This window comes from Thrips palmi, unplaced genomic scaffold (genome assembly GCF_012932325.1).
Source record: "Thrips palmi isolate BJ-2018 unplaced genomic scaffold, TpBJ-2018v1 HiC_scaffold_1, whole genome shotgun sequence".
NCBI lineage: Eukaryota > Metazoa > Arthropoda > Insecta > Thysanoptera > Thripidae > Thrips > Thrips palmi.
The window spans coordinates 12,240,457-12,256,649 of record NW_023144620.1 but is presented as its reverse complement, the minus strand read 5'-3'; the positions used below and the strand labels follow the sequence as shown (position 1 = coordinate 12,256,649).

Below are 16,193 nucleotides of genomic sequence, written 5' to 3'. Positions count from 1 at the left end.
TACACTACACGCTGTCACGCATCAACAACATCAACAAGAGCAACAACACGGTACCGGCCGGGCTCGCTTGCTCGACATGAACTGTCGGAGAGACGTATGTCCGAAGTCTCGTGCGGTTAGCGGTGAAAACTTTATCGGACTAGCGCGCCTCGCTGGTTTGCACGACGGGCGGCATGCGGTTGCAAAACGCCAAAACACACACACACACACACACACACATACAAACACCCCCCCCACACACACACACACACAAGCTAGAAGGCGTAAAGACGAGGACAAAGGAACTCGGCCTTTAAAATCAGGACAACTTTATTATCAAAGAACTCAAATCGGCCCCTCATTCTTTTTCAGGACATTGTACACTAAAAGCAAACTTGACCACTCTCCAAATTCTGCCAATTTCTAATCAAGACACCTGTAGCTGAAGAGTTTCTTTCCCTTTTTTTGCAGTGCGTGGGGTCGGCGTAGTCTCACCGAACTGCTCCCTGGTGGCGGCGTGCTGGGGTAATCCCGCGGCCGGATGCGATATTCACTCGTAGCACCACTGAAATCCTGCAACAGAAACAAGAGGGAAACATTGAAAAGGGACATGTTCGTGCGGGGTGTATTTTACGATGTTCATTTCTCTTCGGAAACCGAGAAAGGGAAGGGGTTGGGGAATAAGACTCCGGAACAATATCGGAAACCGTTGCCTTTCCCCCTTTCATTGTAGACCCAGATTTACGCCTGTTGTCGGCGAGTTTACGTGATGGAAGAGGCACCGCGGCGAGCCGCTGCAAGGCAGCGTCGCCATGCCAGGCCAAACAGCCACAAAAGAAGTCGGTCTGCCTGGGCAATCACCGCCCACCACAAATTGATTTTCGAGCCGGCTGTCTGTCCTCTCCGCCTTCTAGGAATACTGCTTCCTTCTGGTGTCATGGTTTCAACGCCCAGCGCTGTGGCGGCTCCGGCGACCATCCAGGCGTGTCACGGCGCTGTTAGCGGCGGGGGCCGTCCCCAAATGCCGTCCCCCAACGCCGTGCGCTAACGCCGTGCTCGACGCCGTGCTCCGTGCTCGACGCCGTGCTCGACGCTGTGCTCTAACGCCTCGCTCGACGCCGTGCTCGACGCCGAGCTCTGCACTGCTGCCCAACGCTGCGTCCGTTTAGCGTCAGCGCGACCTCTGGCGGCCATCGCACCTCTCCGATTTCGTGGTCTTTTTCTCGGCGGAGGCGGCGGCGGCGCGCTGCACCGCGCTGCAGCAGCGAGAGGAGTGCGGGCCTCTGGGAGGGCCCCTGGGAGGGCCAGTGGCCCCGCGCGGCCCGCAGCGCGCCGGATATCCGCATGGCTAGCCAAGCTAATAGGCCGGGAGAACAAAGGAAGAGCGAGACGTTTCATCCAAATGTTGATTACGGCGTATCGCCTTAACACGCGGGCGGGGCCGGCGGGGCGGTGCTGCAGCCGCCTCGGTGCACTCCAAGGCCCCCCTGCCGCCGGCCAGACAACCCGCGAGGCCCATCGAGCGCGCTCCCGCCAAGTTGAGACGCAAATGTAATCCCTCAAGTTTGGCGGCAGTGCAGCGCGCCAGGTGACGCAACACCGAGGCGGTGGCGGCGCGGCTGCTGCACGGCGCGGTGTGGCCCCACGGCGCCCCCTCAAGGCCCTCTAGGCCCTCAAGACCCTCAAGGGCGCGGTGCTGCGGCCCGCAATCTTTATGCCCCGTTCCTTCCTTTTTACACGACGATTCCGCGGCGGCGGGGGCGGCGGGCCGGGCGGCGGGGGTCAGGGGGTGGAACTGCGGAATATCATGGGATGGATCTGGCGAGGGTGGCGGCCCTGGTGGGCGAGGGACTCCATCGCCATGAGATGATGCGCGCGTCTTGCAGCAGTGCCCTTCCTCTTTTATTCCTATTTTCTGGGTGCCAATACCATGGGATTCATAGCCGCCGCGGTGAGCGCGGCGGCCAATGGGTCGATCATAAAGTCTGCCCCTCCCCTCTCCCCCCTGTCGCCAGGAGGCCCCTGTCTGGCTTTCGCGTTTTAAGTTCGCGCGTTATCAGCTCCGCCAGACAACAAAACGCTTCGCGGCGGCCTAATAATTTCTAATCCCACCCACTGCAGCGGCAGCGGCGTAGCCCCGCCGCCAGTTTCATTATTCCCCCGCGCGTTGGCGTCTTTGTGCCGCGTTCAATAAGGCCCTGTTCAAGGAGTGTAGCCGCCGGTCCGAGTGAAAAGCGGGAGAAAGGGGAGGGGGTTGGGGAAGGGGAGGGGGAAGGGGAGGGCGAAGGGGAAGGGGAAGGGGAAGGGGAGGGGGAAGGGGGATTACGGCGACGTAACGCCTGCGGAGCGCGGGGTAGGCAGGCCTGCAGCACGGCGGTGTGGAGCGGGACGACGGGCTGCCGACCTCGCAGGCGGCGAGCAGCGTGGGGCCTCACAGTGGGCCAGAAGACCGATGAAGGCGGACAAAACTCTTGACGCGTTTTCAGCTCCAGAGTCGCTAAACGGCTCGAATCGAACGTGTGACCCCACCAATGGATTCCCCGTTCGAAGAGCAATCCATTGGTGGGGTCACACGTTTGGTTCGAGTCCCATATAGTGACTCTGGAGCTCAAGACGCGTCTAGACTTTTGGCCGCCTCCACCGGTCTTCTGGCCCACTGTGAGCCTGGCCGTGCTTGGAGCCCGAGCGGGGAAGAGGAGGGGCCGGAGCGCCTGAATGCATCGGGACGACCCCTTTTAGGTTTAGCGCTGCTCCCGTTAAAAATGGATGGCGCTTCGTCAACAAAAATGAATTCTCGATGACCCTGTGGGCTTTAGGTGAAGGACGCACATAGCGGTGGTGTGGGACCCCGTCGTGTCCTCTGCAAAAAATTATCGTTGTTTGAAAGTTGAACCAAATGGACGCAACGAAGCAGAAAAGTTGGTACGCATTGAACAACAACTCGGCCTTCGCGTAATATCTCTAGACTCAACTCACAACGTGCAGTTCCGTTCAAAACCACAAAACGGCGGTAAGTTTCCGTTTCCGTTCATTTTGTTGTCTGTTTTGTTTTTTTCGTGAGGTGAGGGTTCGCATTCGCGCGCACAGACGGCCAACGCCTTGGGTCCTGCCTGGTTCCCCCATGCGAACATCCGTTCCTCCACCCCGACTTGACCCCCGAGTGGGCTGACAGGTGATAAGCTCGGGCGCAACGCTGCGGGGCGTGGCGGGGCGTGGCGGGGCGCGGCGGGGCGCGGCGCGGCGGGGCGCGGCGCGGCGGGGCGGGGCGGTCGCGGCGAGGTGGGGCCCTGTCCTCAGCCCAGCGTGACGGCTAGGCCCGCCGTGACTCAGCACCGCGTCACGCGTCACGGAGCACTATGCGCTGTGCCGGCTGCGCCTAGCGGCGGGGCCGGGCCGGGGGGCCGGGGTCCGGGCCGCCTAGCCGCGCCAGAGCCTTCCAGATCCCTGGCGCGCGCCAGATCTTTGAGGATCGCGCGCATCCTGCCGCACCCTGATGGGGCGTTCTGCGCCGCTTTCGAGGCCCTTTCAGGAGCATCCACGGGCTTTCCAGACGTTCGAATGGAATTCCAGGAACGGAAACCCGCAGGGGGAAACAGCACGCCTCGAAATTCCTCGCCCGCGAAGTCGCGTCTGAAAACTTTGCGGCCGCGGGACGTGCTGAATCACACACCTTTTGCCACGTCTGCCTTACCTGGGCCCTCCTTTTTATTTTTCGTCTCTCTCTCTCTCTCTCTCTCTCTCTCTCTCTCTCTCTTCCCATTCCCTTCCTGCGCCGCATCTCATCTGCGGGGAGTAACGAGCTGTGTCGCAGTGCAGGCCACGACCACAAGGCGAGGCGGGGGCGAGGCGGCGAGGCGGGGGCGAGGCGGGGTGGGGGGCACTTTGTAGCCGTCGTGTCCGTCCGGGCCGCAGGGCCGTACGCGGCGGAGGCCTCGGTGAGGGCGCGCGCCGCGGCCCCGACGCCCCGACGGCCACAGGGTGTGTCCAAAAGCACGCCGACGACGACGGCCGAGTCCGCCGAGCCGGCAAGCCAGCTGCCGCTCTGCTGCCGTGTTGAGACGCGGTCAACTTTGCTCATTAAGTTTGCCAGACGTCTGGCTGCTGCGCCGCCGCGCTGCGGGGCTGGCCTGGGATGGCCGCGCCGCGCTGGCCGTGCTGGCGGCGGATTCGCGAGGAGGCGGACTGGCGGACGCACACTGGCGGACGCACACTGGAGGACGCACACTGGCGGACGCACACGGGCACACGCGACACGTGTCCCGGCGCGGCACGGCACGGCGCGGCACGGCGCGGTCCCCACACGTGCAGCACCGCGAGCCTGAAACTCCACGGTGAAACTCGAGAGGCGGACACTCTACACCTGTGGCCGCGGCGGGGTGGAGCGGGGTGGAGCGAGGTGGGGCAGGGCAGGGGTGTAAGGCGTCCCCCTTTCCTCCTCCTTGACACGGTGAAACGCACTCCGGAACGAAGGCAGAAAAGTTGTTCCATCTCGAGTTGCGCGGTGTGGCCCCCGCCCACATCAGAGGCCCCACCCGCCACCCGCCGGCCGCACCGGAAGGCCTCGGACTCACCGCGAGCCCCGAGCCCTCGGCGGTGGCGGCCTCGCCCACGGGCCTCGCCCACGGGCTTCGCCCACGGCGGGGAGGCCGTGCAAATCAATGTCGGCGTGGCCACTTCCCTGTCCTCCGACGAGAGCGCCACCCCGGCCGGGTGCCCCGCCTGCCGCCGCGCGCACGTCAGCCGGCGCTCCCCGCAAGGCGGCCGCAAGGACATGACGGGCGCGGCCCCGCGCGACGCTCGGCGCTCGCCGGCGGTGCAACCTGATCTGATTGCATTCGAGGTCAGGTTGCACGCTGAGGCCCGCCGGGCCGCCGCGCCGGGGCCTAGTGCAGCCGGCCTGAATAGAGCTCGTCGTGTTTCCACACTGTCCTTGCACGGCGACGCCGCCACGCCTCGCCACACCCACGACACCGGCGCCAGGGCGACGCCAGGGCGACGACGTGCACCTCGAGCAGGCCGTTACAGTGGCATAGCGGGCCAGAACACCAATGGAGGCGGTCATAATCACGGACGCGTTTTGTGCTCCAGAGCCGCTAAGTGGAACTTGAACCGAACGTGTGACCCCACCAATGGATTGCTCTCCGAACGAGGAACCCAGTGGTGGTGGGGTCACACACTCAGTCCGAGTCCTGGTTAGCGACTCTGGAGCTCAAAACGCGCGTAGAGTTTTGGCCTCCGGCACCGCGGTCTTCTGGCCCACGGTGCGTTGTCGATTGCAAGCCGAGCGGACGCCACACCCACGCCGCGGTCGCAGGGACGCGCGTAGCGAAGCTGGCCGGGCGACCGCAAGGCCGCAAGGGTCGGATGTCAAAAGCCGGGCCACGCCAAGGGCCACGCCCCCGCAGCCCCGCAGTGCAGCGTATGGCAGCACGCTTCGGGGCAGCGCAGCGGTGCGGCAGTGCTGCATCAGACTGATTCCGAGAGCCGCTTTAGCCCCTCTGTCTCTCTCGCACCCTCAGGGAGGCCCTTTAGGTGCGAGAGAGACAGAGCGACGAAGAAGCAGGACGAGATGGCCGTCCGGCTGGACCGCCGCGCCCCCGCGCTCGCCCACGCGACTCGGTGCTGCGACGCGCGCAGCTGCAGGCCAGGCGGCCGGCGCCGCCCAGATGATTCGTAATTAGCGCTATCTGGTGGTCGCGCGGCCGAGCCTGGCGGAGTGAAGCGGGGTGAAGCGGGGCGGCGCACAGTGGGCCAGAAGACCGGTGGAGGCGGACAAAACTGTAGACGCGTATTGAGCTCCAGAGTCGCTAAATGCGACCCGAACCGAACGGGTGACCCCACCAATGGATTGCTCTCCGAACGAGGCGTCCATTGGTGGGGTCACCCGTTCGGTTCGAGTCCCATTTAGCGACTCTGGAGCGCAAAACGCGTCTGGAGTTTCGTCCGCCTCCACCGGTCTTCTGGCCCACTGCAGCACGGCGGCCAAGCCAAGCAGCCCGCGGCCACTGCGGTGCGCCCAGCCGCGCCAAGCCGGGCCGCTGCGGCACGGCGGCACATTGTCACATTCGTTCCGTCCGCAGCGCCGCAGCGCTCCGCAGCGCTATCGTAAAACGTGAATCACGATAGCGTTTACGAGAAAGTCAGCGCGGCGGGGCGGCGGGCGGCGTCGCGGCTCTCCCGCCACCATTACGGCCGGCAGCGCCGGCAGCAGCGCCGGCAGCAGCGCGGAGAGGCTGGGGAATTATTACGGATTCAACGCGCGGCGACGCCGGGCGAAGCGACGCCAACAAGAAAATTCGTAATTCGACGAGAATTGGTGTCGTGTCCGCCGGACCTGGCTCTGGCGGCGCTGGGGGCGCCTGCCCGTCGACGCCGGGTGGGCCGAGCGAGCGCGTTCCGCGGCCGCTCCAGCCGCTCTAGCTGGCAGAGGCGACGGCGCGGCGTGGCTGGCATGGGCGGCGGGTGGCTGGGCAATTTGTCTCCGCGGTCGCTAATGGGCCCGTAACGCTGAGCTCGCAGGCCGGCCCCGGGCAAGGCCCCCGGCAAGGCCCCCGGCAAGGCCCCGGGCCAGCAGGCTGCTGCTTCCGGACAGTGCTGTCGTCTCTCTCTTGCATCTCATCGGGTGCCCCTCTGTCGCGGTGCGAGAGAGACAGCGACTGCTCTGAATGAGCCTGCAGCCAGCAGGCGGCCCGGCCCGGCCGTGGACGCGATGCAGCTTCCTGGCGGTACCTCCAGTCCCCGTTCCGAACCGCCGGCTCTGCCCTGGCAGGCCCAGCACTGCCCAGCACTGCAGACTGATTCTGAGAGTCGTTTTCGTCGCTCGGTCTCTCCAGCACCCATAAGAGGCGCCCATGAGTACGAGAGAGACAGCGACGAAAACGACTCTCGGAATCAGTCTACTGCCCGGTCGGTGATCTCGTTCCTCTCCTTGCCCAGGCCCAGGCCGAGGCCCAGGGCGGCGCGGCGGTCGTTCCCGACCGCGGCCACCAAGGCAGTTCGGCACGACGTCGTCGTCGTCCGCGCTCGGACCGCGCCGGTCGTCAGCACAACGCCGCCACGTGTTTTATGGCGCTCTCAAACAACAGTATCAAGTGTCATGGCTCAGGGCGCGGGCCGTCGCGACCAGGAGTTGGACCAGGAGGAAGAGGTGATGACCAGGAGGTGGGCGAGGAGGTGGTGATGACTAGGAGGTGGGCCAGGAGGTGGTGGTGACCAGAAGGTGGGCCGGGGGCGATGACCAGGAGGTGGGCCGGGAGGTGGTGATGACCTGGAGGTGGGCCAGAAGGTGGGCCGGGAGGTGGTGATGACTAGGAGGTGGGACAGGAGGTGGACCGGGAGGTGGTGATGACCAGGAGATGTGCCAGGAGGTGGTGATGACCAGGAGGTGGGCCAGAAGGTGGTGATGACCAGGAGGTGGGCCAGGAGGTGGTGATGACTAGGAGGTGGGTCAGGAGGTGGTGGTGACCAGGAGGTGGGCCGGGGGTGATGACCAGGAGGTGGGCCGGGAGGTGGTGATGACCAGGAGGTGGGACAGGAGGTGGACCGGGAGGTGGTGATGACTAGGAGGTGGGCCAGAAGGTGGGCCGGGAGGTGGTGATGACCAGGAGATGTGCCAGGAGGTGGTGATGACCAGGAGGAAGAGGTGGTGATCACCAGAAGGTATGCTGGGAGGTGGTGATGACCAGGAGATGTGCCAGGAGGTGGTGATGACCAGGAGGTGGGCCGGGAGGTGGTGATGGCCAGGATATGGGCCAAGACCGATACCTCAGAGTAAGAAACGCTCGGTTGCCGCGAACCGTCGGAAAGGCGCTCAGTCGCGGAGAACCCTGTGAAATCCGCTCAGTCGTCGCGAGCTGCCTGTAAAACGCTCAGTCACCGGGATTCATCCGAAAGCCGCTCAGTCGCTAGGAGCCAGACGAAACCCGCTCAGTCGCGGAGAGCCGGCCAAAAACAGCTCAATCGCATTGTGTAGCAGACTCGCATACTGTCACCGAATAATCATGATCTACAAAATCTGGGTACATTTCTAACGACGTTACTGTTGCCATAGAAAGCTTAAGGTTGCAGCTTGACAGGAGAACGGGGCAGCTAGAGTGATTCCCCGAATTGTCTCAGTGCTTCAAACTTTGAATCCTCTCCCTTGAAATAATCGGGGAAATGCGATTGAGCTGTTTTTGGCCGGCTCTCCGCGACTGAGCGGGTTTCGTCTGGCTCCTAGCGACTGAGCGGCTTTCGGATGAATCCCGGTGACTGAGCGTTTTACAGGCAGCTCGCGACGACTGAGCGGATTTCACAGGGTTCACCGCGACTGAGCGCCTTTCCGACGGTTCGCGGCAACCGAGCGTTTCTTACTCTGAGGTATCGAAGAAGGTGATGATGACCAGGCGGAAGAGTGTTGATAGCCAAGAGGTGGACAGGGGGGGACCGGGGAGGTGATGACGAGGACGAGGGTGCGGACTCGATGACCAGGAGCTGGCCGTCTCAAGGTGGGCAGTCATCAAGCGCCGCAAATCACCGTCCCTGCGCGTCATAGCGTTCTCTGCGCTGCGGAGGCGCGCAGCGAGTGGCGGATCCAGAGCCACTGATTGGGTGCAAAGTAGTCCTTTTTGCGCGCTTACAGGTGCAAAGTGATGTTTTTGGCCTACCTGCAACTGGCTATCTTATCTAGGGGTCTGGGGACAATTGTCCTTTTGCCCTTCCCCCTCTTGGATCCGCGCTCGGGGGCGCGCGGCACCGCTGACAAAAATCCTCGTCGACGTCGTGCCAGTCCGCGCCATCCAGACCCTCTCAGGACAGCCTGCTTCCGGTCGGGGGAAGGGGGGGGGGGGGGGGGAGCGGCGGCCACCGCGGTGTACACAGGAATGAAAATGGAAGGACAGAAAGAGAGAGAGAGAGAGGGCAAAGTTTAATCTCATTAAAGGTGACTCTGCTGCTCATTCCCCCCTCCTGGACTCACGCTGCGCTGCCGCACAGTGGAAGCTGACAGCGAGAAGGCGGTGAAAAAAAAATAAAGAAAGAACAACCAAGACACCCTGGGCAGCAGCCTCGGTGCAAATGAAAGCGAAAAAGTGACGGATAAAATGCAAGTGCATTCGAACTTTTTAAAATGAAAGGAAATTTCTGAATGTTTGCTCCGCGGTCGCATCAGCAGTCTGATAGCGACGACGACGGCCGGCGCAGCGAAGATGAGAAAATTAAAAAGCGTTGCAGAGCGACAAAAAAAAACAAACATCTCGAGCTAGGGCAGGAAAACAGGAACCACCAACAGACGTGACAAAGATTGCGGGAGAGGGAGGGGGTAGAGGGGGGAGGGGGTAGAGGGGGGAGGGGGCGTCGGAGAAAGGCCTCTCTCATCGCACGACTACATTGTTATTACTGATGTCGGACCAATTTGGTTGATGAAAAAGGTGCGTGAGCAGCTGGGCGAGCAAGGCGAGCACGCCGCCGCCGGGAACGCAATGCTGGGCAATGCCAAGCACGCCAGCCTCGCGCCTCCCAAGTACGGCCTACACCCCCCCCCTCTTCTGGATGTGTCGCGTAATGACTTGCTGGCCAGGAGAGTGCAGCGGACGCCGCCGTGTTTCCACGTCTAAGTCACGCGAGGCTAAGTAGTGCGGCGTTTAATTAAACGTCCGTCCCAATTAAGTCTAATCGATGTGAATGCGTGCGCGAGTGCCGCTCGGCGCGCTTGGAGCGCGTTTAGCGCGGCCGGGTGTCCGGCAGTATGACGGCCAAGGCGCTCCTGGGCGCGCCTTGGCACTGGCACTGCAGCACCTCGCGCGGCAACGAGTCGCTGAAAAGACACACACTCACACACTCACACACACACACACACACAGCCACACACACAGCCACACACACACACACACACACGCAAAAACAATGCACACGCGCGCGCACACACACACACGCACACACACACACACACACACAAATTGAGTCATCACTCCAAATTAACGCCGCCATCAACCCACTGCTTTCATCGGCATTTTCACACCGATGTCGGAACATGTCGGACGGAACAGGTTCCAGGCTACTCTTTTTTCTCCCCCAACGGCTCTATTCCAGATTCCAGTGGCAGCAGTAGCGGCGGCGGCGCCGGCGGAGGTGTTGGCAGCAAGACAAAACGGAAGCAAATTATTGGTGTGTGTTCCCCCGGTTATGTTTCCGGCGCGAGCACGAGTGTGAAGGAAGCCGCGTACTCACGCACACGCACTCACACACACACACACGCACGCACGCGCGTGATGAACACGGTGTTTCTCACGCATAAATCAAAACGGAATGCCTCTCCGCCCCGCTCCGCTGGCCACCGCGTGCCGGGCGTCTTATCGCGAGGCGATAACCATCATCAGACAACAGGTGTCATCTTATTATTATTCCTCAAAAAGGGAGAAGGACTGTTGTAAGTGAAAAGTTACTTGGTCGGCGAGAAAAGTTATTGTAAGGATTGGCGCTTGTTTTCTGGTTTAAAAGGGAAACAACTCCCAAAAAGTTTTTGTACACCGAAATTCATGGGCAACCTTACTGAAACCTCTTCAAAATTCTTAAAAATAAGTCGACATACCAAGATTTTTCCTATAAAAAAAAGCACTGAAATTCGTCTGGAAATTCTTGGAAATTTGGCTGCAGTTAGATACAATTCGTCCGAAATTCACACGAAGTTCTAACATTTGTACACTGAAATTCAAAGTTTATTCCTCTTGTCTGAACTCAAGAGTAAAAGCTAGCTGACACCTTAATTAATAAGTCTTGTTCTGTTAGGTATGCTCTTAAGTGAGGTATCACCTGCTTAAAAAGTCAGCCTTTTTTTTTGGCTATTTTTTTCTAAATCCCTGCGGCGGTTGGCGGCCGTCGCGGGGCGTGTTTCGCGCAGACACCTGGTAAAAGTTACACTGGTGCGATAATGTGGAGGACTTTACGCGCGACACTTTGAGAATGGAACAATGCATAAGTGGTCTTCTGCAGCCAAACTGCCCGGCCGTCCGCCGCGCGCCCGGCCGTCCCCCACGGGACGTACCGCTATTATCCAGAGCAGGAAGTACGGCCGTCTCCATAAAGTCGGCTCCTATCATGGAGCGTGCACTGTGACCCGTCTAAAAAAAAAAAAAAAAAAAAAAAAACAACAAAACGACACTCTGGTCCAATTTGGCGGAAAACCTTTCATCACGGTAATAACGCCGCGGGCTTGTTGTTGTTTTTCGTAACAGAAAGGGCGGGGCGCGGTGTTTAAGGTAATGCCTTTCGCGACAGCACCGGACAGCCCGCACGTACACACACACACACACGCGCGCACACACACGCACTCACACACACATACGTGTGCAAACGCACGCACGCCCAGGGGGTGCGTGACTAGTCTCACCACACGTCAGAGCTAACCCCTTCTTAGCCGCCGACGTGAAATTTCATACAGACCGTGCTGCCTGGCCTCTGCCGCCGACTTTGTACTATCAGCCTAAACAGGGAAACGCCCCTTCATTCTGTCTGTGTGTGTGTGTGTGTGTTTGTCCTTCGTAGAGTCGTCGGAAGGGCAGGGAACTGGAGGCAAAAGGAAAGAGAGAACAGGGCAGTGCATTACAGTATTGGAAAACAGCGTCTGGTCGCGAAACACGCCACGAGCGTCAACTGGCTTGTTCTCTGGCTGATTAGCTTGGGGCCGCGTGGCCTCGCGAGTCCTCTGGGACGGCCGATCCGTCACCTTGCCGAACCGCCACCACTGCCGACGGCAGCCAACGGCAGCCAACGGCCCGGCGTGGCGCCAGGACGCTACAGGACGTGGCACTGGCGAGAAACGACACCGGCTGTCTGTACCCCCCGCGCCAGCGCACCGTCCACGAGGTTAGCGCGGGGAGGCCCTCGCGCGTGGAGTAGCGACACGGCCTTTGTGAGTGATAGTCTTGTCCGCGTGGCTCGGCGTGGCTCGCCGCTTCTCTGGTACGTTTCGCCGCGTTTCGCCACGGGGAACCATTCGGCCGCCACGCCTCGGTGCGCCGCGCCGCAAACCGCACACACGTGTAGCGTGGTGTCGCGAGCACCGCCCAGCGCACCGCCCAGCGCACAGCACCGCAGCCATGCAGGATGTCGCCGCGCGCTCGTGGTGGCCGTGGTGCCGTGGAGTTCGTTCACGAGTCGTTTCTTTTGTCAGTGCCATGGTAGCGCGTACCGCACGCTGCAGGCTGGCTGGCCGGCCGCCCGGCCGCTCCCAACATGACGTGGGCGTCCGTCCCCCCTAGGGCCCAACTGGCCGGCAAGGCAGGCGGCCAGCCGGGCTGGCAGGCACACTGGCAGGCAGGCGGCCAGACGTTCTCGGACTGCCTGGAGCACGCAGCGTCCGCTGGGCGTGGGTGCTTAAGGCTGGCGGCGTGGGTGGAAAGGAGAGGTACCGGCCAGATATTTGCTTAGGGCCGCCCTGAGCTTCTCATCGTGGCGCTGCTTAACCGGTTAAGGTTCATCGCATGATGCGGGGTTTGCTCTGCGGGGTTTGCTCTTACGTACCGAAAAGAAGTCACGCACCGCGAGGTTTCATCACAGTGTAGCCTCGCAGAAACCGGGAACCGGGATGGCAAAACGAAAGCAAACAGCAGCACCTTATGCTGCGCGCGCAAGTCCAAGGCACGGACGCTACCTTGCTGCCTTCCAAGCGGCGCGCCGGTGGCGGTGGGTAGAGAACAGAACAGTTCGGCGTGCTACGAAGTCTCCAGCACGCCCCGAAAACGGCACTCACAGACACACACGCACACACACACACACACACACACACACTTCACTGAATATTCACTGAGCGCGCCGCGCCTCGTTCCGGGCCGCCCGCTCCGCCGTCGTCCAGAGCTGGGCACCAACTGGCGGCTCGGCGGCCTGGCGGCGGCCGGCCTGGCTGGCGGCGCGGCGTTTGGAGCGGTGACCGCAGGCTGCAGCGGCCGAGCACGGCGGAGCACGGCGGAGCCGCGCCGCCCGCACCACGGCACCACGGCACCGGCCGCGGCCCGCACCGAGCGCCTAGCCAGTACAGTCGCCATTCGTGCCCGCCCGGCCGTCCGCCCGTCCGCGACTGCCCGGCCGTCCTCGCCGCGCCGCCGCGCCTCCCGCCCGCCCGACGCCCACACCTGCCTGCCCCTTCCCCCTTCCCCCTTCCCTCCGGTCCCGCCGCCTCGCCTCGGCAGCGCTCGGCAACAATACCAAGGCGAGGAGACACCGGATGAGTATCGCGGGGTACCCGCTGGTACCCGTACCCATACCTGCATGCGCTACCCTGCCAAAAAAAAAGAAACAAAACCCAAGCGGGAGTCGAGTTTCCGCCGTGAGTGCGCGCTCTACCTCAGGTGGCCCACGTTACCTTCTTTGTTCGCGCTGCGGAGACTCCGTTTGTGCCCAGGTTGCCACTCTGCTCAAAGGAAACACCGGCGCGGAGGTGAACGTGATTTTTAAGAGTTTCGATCCAAAGCTCCAACCAAACAACACGGTACGCTACCGTGCGGCCCACGGCGACCATAAAACGGCCAAGTGCACGACGTGGCGGCCTGGCCTGGCGGCCTGGTGGCCTGGCGAGGGCCCCGCCGTGGCGCGCCGTGCAGGGGTGCCAACTGTGGAGCTACAGCACATCAACTCGTGAATCATTCATAACCATCTCTCTCTCGTCTGTTCGATATACCTCGGTATACCGCCCCCCCCCCTCCCCCCACCACATCCTTTGTCCTTACCGTTACCGCCACGTCTGCGGCCGCGCCGCGCGCGCGCCGTTCTCTTCCAAAAACGAAAAAAAGAAAGAAAACAAGCGCGCGGTGTTTTTCCACAAACTAGCGTAACGCTGACGTAACACTCCAGCGATAGAGATACTTGCCGCTCATCGCTCGACGGAAGAAACAAATGTAACGTGGATTTTTTTCGGGTGTGTGCGTGCCTCGTGTGTACGTAGTACGTACGACGTGCGCGTCCCTGACAGCAGCGTCCCCCTCCCCGCCGCCGATTGGGTTCACCTGCCTCTCCGCTATCACGCACTAATTACGACCGGCATCGCTGATTACGAGTAACAATCGTGGTGAAACGAGATTCGTCAACACACACACACACACACACACACACACACACACACACGGGCACACGGGCACATATTGACGCACAGACGCTGGTGGCGTACGCCTCTGTGGCATTTGCAATCCATTCAGGCTGCGACCGTGATTGGCTGGATGCCACGCGGCGTCTGCCCCGCACTGCCCCGGCACGCCACTGCACGGTTTTGCGGCTAATTTTGCGGCCACGAGCTGCAAAGCGAGCAGCGCTGCGAGCGCAACATTTCTATATAATCCGACGAGGTGAATTCGACGTGCTTGCCAGCCTATTAAACGAACGCACTTTACCTCTCTTTTCGGTCCTGAAAGAGTTTATTTTGTTTTTTAATGAAAAGCTCGTCGCTTGGCGCGTCCGGGAGACCGAAAGAGGCGGCACGCCGGCGGGCCTTGGATTTCGGCGCCCGTATGTGGGGCGGCGTTGCTCGCGCGGTAGCCATCGCTACAGGCCCTCGCGGTTGCGTCGCTCTCGAATCGAATCGAATCGAATCGAATCGAATCGAATCGAATCCGGCGCGACTGACTCGCCTAGCTGCTCGGCCTTGCCGGCGTGGCTTGTCTTGGCTTGGCGCGGCGTGCGAGTGGGAGTCTGCTACCGCGCTTGCAGGCTTGGCCGGCTTGGCCGCGCAAGTCGATGCCGGCCTAACCTTTTGCTTAAAAACTTACGCAACCGTTTCCACGGTGCAGCGAGAGCGGCCCGCCACGCCCAGCGCGACACCTCGCGGCAAAGGTTAGCAGCCTCGGCCGTCGAGACGGTCGCAGACCTCGTCGCAGACCTCGTCGCAGACCTCGTCGCAGACCTCGTCGCAGACCTCGTCGCAGACCTCGTCGCAGACCTCGTCGCAGACCTCGTCGCAGACCTCGTCGCAGACCTCGTCGCAGACCTCGTCGCAGACCTCGTCGCAGACCTCGTCGCAGACCTCGTCGCAGACCTCGTCGCAGACCTCGTCGCAGACCTCGTCGCAGACCTCGTCGCAGACCTCGTCGCAGACCTCGTCGCAGACCTCGTCGCAGACCTCGTCGCAGACCTCGTCGCAGACCTCGTCGCAGACCTCGTCGCAGACCTCGTCGCAGACCTCGTCGCAGACCTCGTCGCAGACCTCGTCGCAGACCTCGTCGCAGACCTCGTCGCAGACCTCGTCGCAGACCTCGTCGCAGACCTCGTCGCAGACCTCGTCGCACCCAGCTTAAAATTCCACCTGGAAATTGGTCTGGATTTATTTCCATTGTGGAAAGTAGAATCCAGAGGGATCTGAAATCCAGCTGGTATTTGGAACGTTTTCCCATCTGGAATTTTATGAATTCCATTGTGGGTTCCCGATTTCCAGTATGGATTTACACATCTGTGGAAATGGAAATCACTCCAAAATACTGTACTCGTTTATTTGTAAAAAAGAGGCTTACTTTAACACTGCTAATCGCAGTGACTTTAGAATGGAGCGTGCCCCCTGTGGTCCCCCAATTTCTCAATATATGGATTCTTTTCGCGTATTCATACTGATTCAAGCAGGAATTAGTTGAGTATTTAGAGCAAGCTTATCAAGTAGATAAGCTAAAGCCAGCTCGGCATGGTACAGACACCAAGGAGGTGCAGGTGCCACTGCCTCAAAAATTGATTGATGTGCCAGATGGTACTGGATTTGTCACATGTCCTCTGGAACTAGACTTCCTCGACTAAGGAAATTGGGAGCCTTGGTCACAAGCGAGAGATAACTTAGATTATAAAAATCTCAGCCTGTAATACTGATACATAGATCACTCACATAAGGATTCATAACTCTCATGGATACCGTTCAGAATTCACCTATTCGGAAGTATGAGGGCACTTTCTTTGAGCTAGGAGAGCCTTTTATCTACTTCAGGACAAAATAGCGACACTAGCGCCACCTAGCGGACAAAGCTTACAAAATCCAGTCTGGAAATGAAAAATCCATCCTGGATTTCTAGGAAAATCCATTGTGGAAATCTCGCAATGGAAATCAGACTTTCCACAGTGGAATACAATTTCCATTCTGGGTTACTCAAACCCTTATGGAAAAAAAATTTCCATCTGGAACCCTTATTTCCAGACAGCAGCCTGGTATGGAAATGACCCTTTCCAGCTGGAAAATATAAATCCCATATGGATATGAGCAATCCAGATGGAAA

At 60.6% G+C, this 16,193-nt stretch overlaps 1 protein-coding gene across 2 annotated transcripts in view; it reads right to left on the bottom strand.

Annotated features, from left to right (window-relative positions):
- Nucleotides 1-290: 290 nt before the first annotated feature.
- The window catches only part of LOC117642163, a 51,364-nt gene continuing 35,461 nt past the window's right edge, over nucleotides 291-16,193 (bottom strand). For both annotated transcript variants that reach the window (XM_034380066.1, XM_034380076.1), the window contains one exon: nucleotides 291-552. In XM_034380066.1, coding sequence (XP_034235957.1) covers nucleotides 403-552 — 150 coding nt within the window. In that variant the 3' untranslated portion in view covers nucleotides 291-402. The remainder of the gene's footprint in view (nucleotides 553-16,193) is intronic.